Source organism: Coenobita brevimanus, chromosome 40 (genome assembly GCF_032717465.1).
Source record: "Coenobita brevimanus isolate Jiangsu-jjx chromosome 40, ASM3271746v2, whole genome shotgun sequence".
NCBI classification, from domain to species: domain Eukaryota; kingdom Metazoa; phylum Arthropoda; class Malacostraca; order Decapoda; family Coenobitidae; genus Coenobita; species Coenobita brevimanus.
This window is the reverse complement of record NC_136993.1, coordinates 6,470,980-6,486,572: the sequence shown is the minus strand read 5'-3', so window position 1 is coordinate 6,486,572 and position 15,593 is coordinate 6,470,980. Positions and strand designations below refer to the sequence as shown.

The 15,593-nt window shown below is 40.3% G+C and overlaps 1 protein-coding gene across 1 annotated transcript in view; it reads right to left on the bottom strand.

Moving 5' to 3' along the window:
• The window catches only part of LOC145397268 (putative glutamate receptor), a 70,939-nt gene extending 57,725 nt beyond the window's left edge, over positions 1 to 13,214 (bottom strand). The window contains exons 1-5 of the mRNA XM_080270466.1: positions 13,162 to 13,214; positions 10,446 to 10,604; positions 4,110 to 4,200; positions 3,633 to 3,809; positions 1,175 to 1,420 (exon numbers count right to left, since the gene is read on the bottom strand). Of these exons, the coding sequence (XP_080126592.1) occupies positions 1,175 to 1,420; positions 3,633 to 3,809; positions 4,110 to 4,200; positions 10,446 to 10,604; positions 13,162 to 13,214 (726 nt within the window). The remainder of the gene's footprint in view (positions 1 to 1,174; positions 1,421 to 3,632; positions 3,810 to 4,109; positions 4,201 to 10,445; positions 10,605 to 13,161) is intronic.
• Between the last annotated feature and the right edge of the window lie 2,379 nt (positions 13,215 to 15,593).

Below are 15,593 nucleotides of genomic sequence, written 5' to 3'. Positions count from 1 at the left end.
ACCATTTTGTCTGATCCATCCTAATAACGACCTACAGTCAAAGATGTCATTCAGTTACTGAGTGACTGAGTTACACTGTTGATGAGCAACTGTGGACTGATTAGCTCATGTGCTAGACAACAGGTGCCTAGCACCATATAACAACCTATACCACGTGACTCTATCGTCAGACGCCTTAATTCCGCAAGGGGTGGCCACAAACAAATCGCCTCCATGTCGCTCTGTCCCCCGCCGTTTCACTGCCCTGCTCCCAGCTCACACACCCCGTCTCTCATATACCGCTCCACTCCATCCCTCCACATCATCCTTGGCCTCCCCCTCCCTCACCCTCCTCCACATCACTCACATGCACTCTCCTCGTCAGTCTCTCACTCTACACCCTCTCCACAAGGCCAGACCACCTTAATGTGTTTCTCCTAAAGCTTCCTAGCACATCCACACCACAACATTCCTTCACTTCCTTATTTGTCAGCCTGTCTCTCCATGTGACTCCACATGCTCCTCTCAAATAACTCATTTCCACTGCTTTCACTCTGGACTTATGTTCCTCCAACAAGGTCCAAGCTTCACTTCCATACGTTAGAGTTGGCCTCACAATACAGTCATGTAAGTAGCCTTTTCACTTCCATGCTCACTTCGCTGTTTCTTATCACTGCTTTCAAGGAACAAGCAACCTTTCTTCCCCGCTGCACCCTTTCAAGCATTTCCCCCTCTAAACTTCCATCCTTACTCATCACACTACCCAAGTACTTAAACGCACTTACATTCTCCATTTCCTCCCCATCCAGCCTCACTGTACATTCACTGACTTCACTTTTCTTGATGAGCCAGTTGTGATACTTTTGATTTGATAATACCGTCTGCAGTACCCCTAGGTCACCCACGTAATGCCCAGAGGCACCCTTGTTTAGGTCCTTTGGGAAGACCTTTTTATTTTTTTATTTTTTTTACCATTAGCGCCAAGTCCAGGTATTGTTTCAAATAAGCAGAGAGTTTTGTTACATCACCAGAATATGTTTTCTCTTAGGAATCGTTGTGTAACCTAAAATAATATTTGCGAACTCATGTGTTTTGAAATCAGCCCTTTCCTTAAGGATCTGGCAAAAAACAGCATGATTATTTAAGACTGCTGAACAGATTCTCTTGTAACTGTAATTTTAACTTTTATCTGTACCCTGAGATACTGCTCATTAGCTGAGTTCTTCTGCCAGATCATAGTAACGCCTGGGTCATCGAGCACGTCCCTGAGAGTCTGGTAAGGCTGAGGGATGTATCTGACTGCTAGTAGGGACATGAGGTTGCCGGCGTAGCTCCGCGTCAGCACAAGCGCCGTCAGCATCCACATACCAACAGCTACTCGTTCCCACCACCAGCAGTCGTGTTTCACAAATATGTCTGAAAATTTCATAGATTTCTTGGTCTACACATCAGTGCTTAATATAATTTTAGTAAAAATGAACATTGTTGTCACGATACCGTTTTTATTCACATGAATGAAATACATACATACATGTATACATACATACATACATATATATATACATACATATACTTATACTGTAGAGAGAGAGAGAGAGAGAGAGAGAGAGATTCTTACTTTAGAACAGAGATGTGATCACTATATTATATTTTTGCCATTTGTCAGTCCATAAGCTTTACCTGTATGACTGTACAGGAATGGTATTTGGCAGTCATGTTTGGTGCACTACTGCTGAACAATTAGCGCGCGCGCGCACACACACACACACACACACACACACACACACACACACACACACACACACACACACACACACACACACACACACACATAATATACATGTACTATACACAGTAGATAGATAGATAGATAGATAGATAAGGAATATCAACACCAGGGCCTGTAGGAACGTCTTTAATGGTGATGATTCGCAGTACCTCGTTGCATCATCATACCTAAAAAAATATAATTTATTTTAGCTATGGTAAAGATATTTACATCTTTGATCAAACTTTGCTTAGAAAATACTAAAACACATTCTGAGACAAATGAATATCCTACCAAAATCATAAATAAGTGGAAAAAATAAAAACATTCATACACTAAAATGCACAAACAAGTGCGGTGAAAGTAATGACATTCAGGTAAATTTTCAAGGTAAGAATACATTCCAACCTTTACGAACACAGCAGCTGAACAGAAGAACTATTGTCACCGACAGTGGGTTTGTAAAGGTGTGTATTAGTTAAGTGTCTCCATGATGGGGAGGTCATAACTGTACTGGCTTCTACCAAGGACTTTGAAGGATGTTCGCTTGACAGGGTGATCGTGTGTGTGTGTGTGTGTTGTCTGATGGCACTAAAGGTTGGTTTAGTGACTGGTCTACCTGTTCGAGCTGATATGTTCGTGTATGCCTGTTTTTCGATGTCTCTCTGTCTTTCCGATAATATGACGCCTGGCAGTCATCGCACGTATACCTGTAAACAACAGAGGAATATGGGTGTATGGGTACCTTATCTTTGATTCTGAAGAGGGTGCCTATATCTCGTGTACGAAAAATGACTCTGAACTTAATTTGTGGAAATGTGTAGCTGAGTAGCTTGCGTAGCTTGTTTCTCAGGAGAAAACTATGTTTACCTCTGTGATCGAGGTTAAAGTAAATAGTGTGTTTCGGGACAGTTCGAACTTTTGAGCCACAGGAGTTAATAAATTGTTAATAGCTTTGCCAGTGTAAAGGTAAGAGAAAAATTTCGGGAACCCGTTATTATAAAGCACATTTCTTATGTACCGGTACTCTAATTCCTAATGAACGTGAAAATAATCTGAACAAATATGGTAGGCTCGGTTAATCAGAGTTGTTACCAAATTACAAACCCACTATCGGTGACAATAGTTCTTCTGTTCAGCGGCTGTGTTTTTAAAGGTTTGGATGTATTCTCATCTTGAAAATTTACCTGAATGTTTTTGCTTTCACCCAACTGGATTGAGCATTTTAAAGTATGAATATGTTTTTATTTTTTCCACTTGTTTATGGCTTAAATAAGATATTCATTTGTCCTGAATATTTTTTTGTATTTTTTTGACGCAAAGTTTGATCAAAGATATAAATATTTATACCATAGCTAAAATAAATTATTATCCGATGGTGCAATCAGATATTGCGAAACATCACCATTAAAGATGTTCCTACAAGCCCTGGTTTTGATATTCCTTACTCACTGCGTTTTCCAAGCAACCACTCATTCGCCAGTATATAGATAGATAGATAGATAGATAGATATAGATAGATAGATAGATAGATACATAGATAGGTAGATAGATAGATAGATAGATATACATATAGATACAGTTAGATAGAGAGAAGACAGCTAAACAGATGTGTGTGTGGGGGGGTGTTGTATACGGTATGTAGATAACATCCTCTTACACTGAATTAGAAACTGAAATGTCTGATAATGATAGAGGCTTGCAGTATATCAAATGCCTAATTACCCTGCGCTGTATAATACTCTGCAGCGATTGTCTTACCTTGTTGCAGTAAGACACGAAGTAAAATAAATGATTCAAGAAATCTCGTTTCACTCTGGTCATCAGTGAAAGAAACAAATGTTGATAGGAGAGACAGGATGATGGATATGGCAATGATGCACACCATGATGCCGGCCCAAACGAGTGGTGACAAAGGCATAAGGAAACCCCAGGGATTCACCTCGGGCAACCCCACAGCCCCCACCACTTTCATCACTGCAGTGGCATCTATCCAAGTGTACTGGATTATTTCAGCTCGTGCCGCAGTCAGCATGAAGGGACCAGGGGCGAAATCAACTTCCTGTATCAGAGTAGCCACATGTAGAACCCAGTCGAAGACATCATACAACGTAGCCGATCAGACATAAACTAATTCCTCTTACATTACTTCCGTCAGCAGGCCACCCCCCTAAAATGAGGATTTGCTATACATTATTAGTAAATATATATATTTTTTTTTAGCATACTGAGTAAGCAGCATGAAAATTATGCTAAAACTAACATTTATGGTCAGCATTAAAAAAAATATGCGTTACTGCTACAGTATGTAGATGAATTTTAGGAATCCTGTGCACGATATATTGATTTCACTAATCATTACCTTTCTGATTACCATGCCCATCATCCCATCCCATGAGCCATCTGACAACTTCACTCCAAATGTGCCCACTTGGGGTCGTACATAAGTGTACCTGGTAGGAATAAAGTATTTACAGTCAACTAAAGCTACCTTTTACGTTAATATGCAAAAATTTTTACCAGCCGCGGTAGCAAAGCTGATTCTGCTTTCAATTTGTCCGTCTGTCTGTGTTTCTGTTAGCAAGATAACTTGGCAACAGCTCAAGATATCATCACAATACTTTACAGGTAAGTAGTAGGGAAAAAATTGATCATGAGTTCGAAATTGGTGAAATTAGGTCAAAGTCTGTGCGTCTGTTACGACGATAACTTTGCAACCGCTCAAGATATCATCACATAATTTTACAGGTATGTAGTACGGATAAAGATCTTCAATGAATTCGAACGTGATGAAAGTAGGTCAAGGTCTGCGTGTTAATTACCAAGATAACTTCGCAACTGCTCAAGATATCACCACAGAACTTTACAGGCATACAGTAGGGATAAAAATCTCCTGCTAGTTCGAAATTGGTGAAAATAGGTCAAGGTCTATGTGTCTGTTACCACGATAACTTCTCAAATGCTCAAGATATAAAAAAAAAAATACAGGTGTGTAGCAGAGATGAAATCTCCATGTTCGAAATTGGTGAATGTAGGCCTAAGTCAAGGTCAAGGTCATATTTCGAGCCGCGCTAGATATGTATCGACTAGTGGCTGGTGTGATTTCCCCTTGGGGGGGGAGGGCTCTAGTTAGAAGTGATTCCGATTTCAAGTACAGATGATTCCCAATTATATTCACAGTAATCTGTAAACAGATTCAATTACCTTTCACCTAACTTTAGATCATAGTTCAACTTCAGTGTCACTGATGATATTATGTAGAATACGTGAAATCAATATAATTACCTCCCATATTGCTATCATTGAGCTGGCGTAAAATTATTTAAAAAATGATTAGAGTCAGTATATGCTACAAAGGAAAAGGAAGATGTAAACTTCAAGTAATGTTACATGACTGAATTGAATATATCTATCTATCTATCTATCTATCTATCTAATCTCTCTCTCTCTCTCTCTCTCTCTCTCTCCCTCTCACTCTCTCTCTCTCTCTCTCTCTCTCTCTCTCTCTCTCTCTCTCTCTCTCTCTCTCTATATATATATATATATATATATATACTGGAATATAGGTGGGGGCGCTCACCATCTACTCACTCGATGTAGTGCTGCTGTCGGGTGTCTGCCCTTTCCTTTCCTCCATCCTTCTTTGCTTCCATCCTCTTTTGTTTTTCTTTCCTTCATTCTTTCCTTGTCCTTCTGCCTATGGGTAACTTTACACTCCCTCTTCTATTTTTCTTTCCTTCATTCTTTCCTTTTCCTTCTGCCTGTGGGTGACTCTACACTGAGTGAAAAGCCAAATGGTTTCCTGTACACCAGGAAACCATTTACTACGCTGGGTGGTAACCATATAACCAAATTTTGGCGCCTGGTGGTTTAGCGGGTAATTATTGCGTTCCAATCGGATTGAGCTGGTGAAGGTTTATATCTAAGGGATGGTTGGGGTTTATTGCTCACGTAATATCACTCAGGGATGAGTGAGGCTGGTCACTTTCATCTTAAATGTGAGGACCAACTGCCCAGCCCCGGGCTCCTACGCTCCTCATGGGGCAATGTAGATTGGATGATGGATATATATATATAAATATATATATATATATATATATATATATATATATATATATATATATATATATATATTCTGAAGGAAATCCCGGCTGAGAGTAAGGAAAACTCCATCTTCTGCAAAGAACTGAAAAGAAAGGATGAAAGAACTTAAGACCACTTAATTTTGAGATGCTCGTAAATCCCTGAGACTAACTTATCCCCCCACAAACATTATCTTTCTGTCTGTCTATCTAATTATCTGTCTGGCTGTCCGTCTCTTCATTATCTGTCTCTCCGTCTATATATTACAGAAGATGAACAGAGGAAGGAAAAACATTTGAATAAAGAACAATCCATACACCAGATTACAGGTGTCCTTCATCCATAAAATAATCTATAATCTATCTATCTATCTATCTATCTATCTATCTATCTATATATATATATATATATATATATATATATATATATATATATATAAAATGAAAAATTTTTAGCAAGAGAACAATATGGCAACCCAGCAAAACATCGAAATGACAATGAAAATTACATACTTAAAAAATGTAGGGTCAAAACGCAACAGCCAAACCAAAATTGGTTTGCTGTAGCAGCAGGAGTTAGGCAGGGAAGTGTGATGTCTTCATTATTGTTCATTCTTTCCATGGATATTTTTAGCCGTAACACTGAACAACTTAACTTGGATGGAGAAATCGTTGACTATGCAGACGACCTTGCTCTGATAATGTCATAGAAGGAAACCCTACAGCAACTAATAGATGCATGGGACTAGGAACTGGTCGCAAGCAGGATGAAGATCAGCAGAACAATAACAGAAGTAATACATCTATCAAGAAACAAGAAAGCAATGTACATCACTTTGGGAAACGATATTCTAAAGCAATCAGATATATTTAAATGTCTTCGAGTTGTTTTTGGTATAGAAAACGATATTTCCCTTGGGCTACACAATGGAATCAGCAAATTTAACAACACTTTCCATATATTACATCCACTCCTTAAAGACAAAAATGTAACCCTGAAAAAAAAAAAAAAAAAAAAAATCATCCACACTTCTATCCTGAGACCAATCTTGACTTACGGCAACTAAGCTTGGTCTCTTAAAAGCAAGACTAAATGCTCCGGCCATGTGAAATGAAAGTTCTATGACTAATTCAAAGCGTTACAAGAGTGGATAAAATCAGGAATGATAGAATAAAACTTTCTCTTGGAGTTGAAAGCATACAGGACTATGTGGAGAGGCAGCAACTGGGTTGGTTCGGGCACGTAAAGAGAATGGGAGAACAACACTACCCAAGGAGATACTATGACTGGACACCAGCGGGTAGTAGACCGCCTGAAAGACCTACAGCAAGATTGAAAGAAAACATAAAAAAAGGCAGTGCGGAAAATGGGAAAACAACAGGAGGAAGGTGAGGAACAGCAATTCTATCAGGACCGGCACTGGTGGAGGTAGTTTGTGAGGCATGATGACTGAAAAGCGAAGGCTTAACCGTCGATGTATAGAGAGAGAGAGAGAAAGAAAATGGGCAGGTATACGAACAACCATATATATATATATATATATATATATATATATATATATATATATATATATATATATATATATATATATATATATATATATATATATATATATCATCAGCCGTTTGTGTGTCCACTGCAGGACCGGCCTATCCCGACCGAAGTGAGGATGATACAGCCAATGTATCTCTACCAAGTGGGTTAGGCTGTCTAGTAGCGATTGTGTGTAGGGTGAGAAGTGCTTGTAAGTGTAATTGTAGCGTTGGAGTGGCTTTCGATGTGTGTGTAGTCTGTAAACCAAGTGTAATCGGCCTGCACAAGCCGACTGGGTGCAAGCATACTTTATAGTATGCGACACTGGCTCAACCACAGCACCCGCTATGTCCGTCAAAGCAGTACGTGGCCTGAAGAACGCTCCCAAAGTTTATTACCCTTGCGGGGCGCAAACCCTCCTTCTTCACTGTACGAAAACGCACACTTTACCACTGTACAGCAAAGGCTCCGTATATATATATATATATATATATATATATATATATATATATATATATATATATACCTGTATAGAGAGAGAGAGAGAGAAAGAGAGAGAGAGAAGAAAATGGGCATGTATATGATCATACCATATATATATATATATATATATATATATATATATATATATATATATGTATTTATATAGATAGATAGATAGAGAAAGAGAGAAGAAAACTATGAATTATCATGATATGGCTTAATGAAAGGGCTACAGGACCAATGGTCCATAGGCACTGATTAAAAAAAAAAAAAGTTTCAAAAAGAGGAGCATGTGGGTCAGTCGACCCGGACAGGATGAAGCCTCAGACTTCCTTCTCACTTAGCAGTAAGGTGTCATTGTGTATCTTGTGATACAATACCCCAAAAAAGAGTATTTTATAATATTATCTTGTACATTAAATAGTAGCTTAAGATTGCTTGAATCACTGTTTATAAAGATCCATATCCAATCTCTAGAGAACGCTACCTCCGTAGTACCTTTTTATGATTCATAACCCTGCATTAGACTTTCCCCATCCCATTTAAAAATATATTTTTACTGTGATTCTTTTTTACATAGACAATTTTTCTTGAATGTTTTAGGTATTATTCATACTTTTTTTACAACACGGTGGAACACACACGGTAGCACTAGATATATCAAAAGCATTCGACAGAGTATGGCACCGGGCCTTATTGTCTAAGATGTCACACTACAGCCTTGCATCACTGGTTCCTCTAGTATCTTCTTACCTTCATAATAGAAAAATACGGGTTAAGGTAGATGGAATTTATTCTCATTTCATTCCATAAATGCTGGCGTACCTCAGGGATCAGTTTTGGCGCCAACCTTCTTTCTCATTCATATTAATGACCTCCTATCTGTCACTCACAACCCAATACAGTCTTATGCTGATGACTTGACCCTTCATAGTTCTTTCACATTTAGTACCTCCTTTACACAGTTTGATAGGCCTATTATAAATTCCCAAATAAGTACAACAATTTCTCTGGACCAGGACCTTTCTAAAGTTAATCAATGGGGAAAAACAAATCTGGTTTCATTTAATGCTCAGAAAACTAAATACATTAATTTCTCCAACAGAAAGAATCCCTCAGACTCTCACATAATTTTAAATGGTGTCAGTATTCCCATATCCACTACAATTGATATCCTAGGTGTTACTCTAAACCTCAACCTAAGCTGGACAGCTTATGTTAAATCCCTTGCTAAAAATGCTTCCAAAAAATTGGGACTTATGTACAGAGTTCGTGAGTTCTTCACTATGGCCACAATATACAAAAGTCATGTGCGTTCTCAAATCGAATACTGTTCACCACTGTGGAGTGGATGTGGAGCGGTTGCATTGAGGCAGTTGGACAAAGTTCAGAATAAAGCCATTAAATTAATCAATAATCCTGCCATCACGCAAGACCTTCCTCCATTATCAGCACGTAGAGATGTTGCTTATTTAGCATTATTTTATAGATATTTTTACCGTAAGTGTTCAGACGAACTGGCTTCAATTGTGCCTCCCCTTCACATTTTCTATCGAAATACTCGGGCAGCTGGGAGCGCCCATGAATTCACACTCTCTCCCCAGCAATGCAGAACCTCTGCTTATCAAAATTCATTTATCTCCAGAACTACTACTCTCTGGAATTCGCTTCCTTGGAGTTGTTTCCCATAAACATTTGATCCACTTCAATTCAAATCCAGTTGTTATGGGTATTTTATGAATGGAGGATGCCTTTAGGCACATGGACTTATTTTTTTCCTCCTTTGTTTAAAAAAAAAAAAAAAAAAAAAACATTTAGATCACTGATAATGACATAAGTGTGAAAACGTTTAACATAAAGATGCTGTCCGAATCTACGCTCGTTGTCCTCTTCATATATAAGCTGAGGTTCCCTACGAATATCCCAGTACCTGACGAAAAGAAGTCGTTACACAATTATATTGTAATGACTACACTAATGTCTGCAAACAAAGCTTGAACTTGGCAGTAGGGATACGAATTAAGAACGAGCAAAGTGGAAATGGCTTGTCTTAGATGACTCTGTAGAGGAACAAAGAGAGACTGGCCAACAAATTAAAAAGTTCTGAAGGGGCGTATGGTTTGGGGACTGGAATGAGTTACGAGAAGCAACAGGGGTGGTTTGACTATGTGAAACGAATTTAGAGTGACAGATTGAGTAAGAGAGTTTATGTGAGTTGGAGGCGGAAAGGAGCAAGTGGGACGCGGAGTAGGGGCGGGGTGGGGGCGTAAATTATTGAAAGTTTTATGTAATGGAGCGACAGCAACCTGATGATGGAGGAGAGGGCGAGGTGGATGCGGTTTGTTCCTAGCCATCAGCTCTGAAATTAGACGTTTGGCTATGGGTAAGTACACAGAAAGCCACTCTTGCTGGTTTATGCAAAGATCAGTTCAGAACTGTGGCCCCAAGTTGATGACATGTTAGCGTACTGGAAGTCATCTACTGGTTAAAATTTAGTATAATACATAAATAAGCACAGTCAATTGTATATATATATATATATATATATATATATATATATATATATATATAGATATATATATATATATTTCACACTTACGTAAAATTCATTCCTTGGGCTAAGTATTCCACGACGTTATTCACAGCTCCCTCGAACTCTAGCCGTCTACCGTCTGGAGCCATAGAATCGTTCACCCAAAATATCTTGTTATTAGCGAGACTCTCGATGGCAACTACTAGGTTGGGTGCTGACATGAACCTGTGTATTGCAAAAATTATTATTACAGCAGTACATTAATAGGAGTTATGTAATATCTCTCTCTCTCTCTCTCTCTCTCTCTCTCTCTCTCTCTCTCTCTCTCTCTCTCTCTCTCATACAAACAAACAAAACATACACGCACACCCATACAAAGAGAGAGAGAGAGATTGATGGTAATCCACAAATCCTGTAATTTTATCCTGTCTCAATAACCATTTCTGAGGATTTAAGAACAGATAGAGAAAGCAAAATTAATACACAATGAAAACTCGCTTTTCATTCCCAAATTCGTGAAATAAAGTGGCGGAATATGAAATTTATTTATTTTGAACCCCTTCTGGACTCTTGACTCAGTTAAACACAAAGTTCTCATATGCATTAAAAACTGAACTCACAATGGTTGCAGTATCTTAGCTCAGAAATTAAGATATCTCGAGCTTTGTAGGTACTGAATACACTGTAGAAATTTATCGATCTCGAAACCTGCGTTACCCGATACGTTTTGTTGATATCACGTCCGTAACTTTTGTCGGTCCTCCCTGGCACCTACCGACATGAAATCGTAAAAGATTAATTTCGTTAAACAACAACAGGTCCGAAGTCGTCTACCATCTGCTCATAATTGTTCAACAAATCGGTGTTTATACCAGTCACTCTGAGAAAAGAATTCAATTTCCCTTTCCCTCAACTACCATTACTTTTTGATAATGATAATATGTGCATTTTTCTCAAACCCTTAATAATCTGTAATTCCAGACCATCTCCCCCCACCCCGACTCATTCGTATCCCAAAACTTATAACAACTGTCTCCCAATCAGTGAAGTGCATACCACCTTTAATGCTATATTTCATGTTCATCCAATATGCTTACTTTGAGAATTTGTCTGGGAAGAGAGGAAGGTGAGAGAGCAGAGTGATTCCTCCTTGTTTGTTCCAAGTTGCCACTCTCAGAAGTTTTGACCCTGGAGGAGAGTAAGGCAGATTCACCAGCATGCTAACCCTGTGACAGAGAGATAACAGACAAAACAACTGTTAATTACTTAAACTAACTAGCAGCCAACCAAATCTAACACATGGTGACTACCACTACTACTACTGCTACTACTACTACTACTGCTACTACTACTGTTTTTTATGCAAGGAAGATGAAGCCAAGGATCAGACGCCTGTAAGAGTGTTCTCCTTAAGAAAAAAAGATAACAGAGTAAAATTCAAGATCTGTTCATATCTAAATGCCTTGACACACTGCGTTTGAAAGACTGGAGGTCATAGGTAATGAGTAGGAAATACAGAGGAAGACAGTTCCAGAGTTGACTTGTTGCATACATGAAGGACTGCAAGCAACAGTCAACTCTTGGATTAGAGAGTTGGACAGAGAAGGGATGAGAGTTTGTTGCTACAAGTACCATTAAAAGTAAAAATAAATAATAGTAATAATAAACATAAACATAAACATAAACATAATAATAATAATAATAATAATAATAATAATAATAATAATAATAATAATAATCTATCTATTTATCCATAGCCAGACGCCTTAATCCCATAAGGGGTGGCAACAAACAAATCTCCTTCATGTCGCCCTGTCTCCCGACATTTCGCTGCTCTCCCCCCAGCTCACCCCCGCTCTCTCATATGCATCTCCACGCCATCCTTCCATCTCATCCATGGTCCCCCCTTTCCTCTCTCCTCCTCCACCTCACTCACATATACTCTCGTCGTTAGCCTCTCGCTCTCCATCCTCTCCACGTGTCCAAACCACCTCAGTGTGTATCTGCTAACGCTTTCTATCACATCCACATTCACACTGCAGCGCTTCTTCATTTCCTCATTTGTCAGTCTTTCTCCATGTAACTCAGTATATTCCTCTTAAATAACTCATTTCCACTGCTCTCTTTCTTGACTTGTGTGCTTCCAGCAAGGTCCAAGCGTTTCTTCCATATGATGGATTTGGTATCACAATATTATCATGCAGTGACGTCTTTATTTCTATGCTCACTTCCTACTAGGTCAAAGTTGCAGAGAAGAACAAGGAGGAAACGGCTTTTTCGTACAGGGGTTTATGGCAGTTTAAAGTCATGCCATTTGGCCTATACAATGCCCCAGCCACTTTTAAGCATCTCATGGATCGTGTACTGGAGGCCTGCACTGACAGACAGCTCTCATCTACCTGGACGATAATTTTTTGTTGCGTTTGGATGTAATTTCGACCAGGAATTGGAGAGGCTGTCGGAAGTGTTCAACATAATCCGAGCAGCACAGCTCAAGCTGAACCCCAAGAAGTGCTACTTGCTCCAGAAGGAAGTGAAGTACCTGGAACACATTGTAGGCGAGGGCGGCGTCCGTACTGATCTAGAAAAGATAGCAGCTGCGAAAAACTGGCTGGTCCCAACTCGTGTGAAGGAGCTATGGAGTAACCTCGGTTTGTGTACCTACTTACTTGTGTTATGTCATGGACTATGCAACGATAGCTGCATTTCTGCACAAGTTGATGGGGAAGAGGCAGAAGTTTATGTGGACTGCAGTGACTCAGAAGGCCTTCGGTAAACTCACGCATGTGTTGGCAATCTCTCCAGTACTGCCGTACCCAGATCAGAGTCCGCCATTCATTCTGGACTGTGACACTAGTGACCAAGCTATTGGTAGAGTATTGTCAAAGAAGGATGAAGAGTATTTGGTGGCATGTTACAGCAAGCAGATCAGCCCACTGGAGTGGAACTACAGTGGGACCCATAACGAGCTCTTGGCAGTGATAAGGAGACTTGATTTCTTCCATCCGTACTTGTATGGGTCCTGCTGCATCATCAGGACTGATCATGCAGCACTCAAGTGGGTCCATATGTTAAAGAATCCAGAAGGACAACTGGCATGCTGTCTTGGGAAGCTGGACCAGCACAATGAGGTGCAGCACTGTCGGGGGCAGGTACATGGCAATGCTGACAGCCTTAGTCACCAGACTTGTGACCCAGAGTGTGAGATGTGTAGTGCTAAAGAAGATCGTAGCAAGAAATGTAGTCGTACTGCAGTGACAGCGTCAGTGTCAGCTGAAGAAGATATGAAGAGGATGCAGATGTAGAATGCAGATTTACATACAGTGCTACAGTAACTGCAATGGAGTACAGTGTGGCCATCTTAGGAAGGGGTTTCCAGGTTCAGCTTTGTGACTAAGAGCTACTGGAATCAACGGGACCTTCTTCGTGTGAACAGAAGACTACTGTAGCGTCAGTGGGAGACTCACGATGGCATCAGTAAGTATTGGCATCTGGTGGCTCAGAAGAAAATGAGGTCCAAGATCTTGGATGAGTCCCATAATCATATCACTAGTGGGCATCTGGGAGAGAAGAAAACTTTAAGTCGGCTGCAACAGAGGTTCTACTGGACTGGCATGCTGTAGGATGTTAAGGAGTGATGTTGGTCATTTGATGTGTGCTGTGTCAAGAAGAGACCCAAAAAACATGGTTGCACCCCTCTCCAGCTGTAACAAGTTGATTAACAAATGGAAAGGGCTTCAGCTGTATCAAGTTGATTAACAAATGGAAAGGGTCACGGTGGACATTGCTGGACCTCCGCCACTCACTGAAAGAGGAAACCGGTATATATGTGTTGCCATGGACTACTTCACAAAGTGGCCAGAAGCCTATGCCATCCCCAATCAAGAGGCTGCGACTGTTGCTCAGGTGTAGGCTGACCAGTTTTTCTGTTGTTTTGGGATGCCACAAGAGCTACATTCAGACCACGGTAGAAACTTTGAGTCTCCTGTGTTCCGTGAGTGTCACAAGTTACTGGGGATCAAGGAGACCAGGACGACCCCACCAATGCCACAGGCTGAACAGTTTTTCTGTTGTTTTGGGATGCCACAAGAGCTACATTCAGACCAGGGTAGAAACTTTGAGTCTCCTGTGTTCCGTGAGTGCCACAAGTTACTGGGGATCAAGGAGACCAGGAAGACCCCACCAATGCCACAGTCAGATGGGATGGTGGAAAAATTAAACTGGACCCTGAGACAAGAACTGGCCGAGTGCTGTGTACAGGGACAAACGGAATGGGGCCAGAAATTACGTGTTGGAGATGACATATCGGTCTCCTTCCCACAAGTCTTCTGGCTACACCCCTGCAAAAATGATGCCCAGCCACGAGTAACGTTTACCCGTTGACTTGTTAATGGGAAGACCACCTTGTGAAATGCTTCCTAAAGACACTTTCTGCTATGCAAAGCATCTTCAAGAAAGGCTGGCTGAGGTACCTTATCAGGTGCGAGAAGCTCTGAAGTTTTCCGGCAAAGTGAGAAAGTGCAAGTATGATGCCAAGGCAAGTGAAGTGAGCTTCAAGAATGATGACTGAGTTTGGTTATACAATCCTCAGCAGAAGAAGGGACAGTCACTGAAGCTGCACAGCCCATGGGATGGGTCCTTTGCTGTGCTAGGCCGCCTATCAGATGTAACGTACCGGATTCAGGGAGGCAGGAAATGTCGCCCAAAGGCGGTACACATGAATCATCTGTGGCAGTACCATTGGCCAGGACAGTACAACTGGGATGTCCCCAAGAAGCCGTGCTCACCTGCAGCAGAGGATATTGAAGAGGACCACAGAGCTGAAGGACAAGAGGATGGTGACAGTTTCCCGAGGGAAGAAGTGAATCAGGATGAGAACCAAGACATTCCAGGAGTGGACTGTGTGGAGGAGCAGGGACGTCGTTGGAAGCGGCATAGGAGACCTGATAAGATGAATGATTATTTTGTGTATAATTAAATGCTGAGTTTGGATTAAGGATTATGTCTGTATACATTCCGTAATTTTGTCAGAACGACAAAAGACTAGGGAGGGGGTAATGTTGAGAAGCTGGATTTTCTAATTAGGTAGTACTGGAAGGTTCTCAGTACTTTTTATTTTTTCAATTACGTGTCAGAGTTACCATTTAGCTTGCTGTTTGTAGGTGGAGATATTTTGTAAGTGGTACATTATTTCTTTTGCTCTTTTTCTCTATA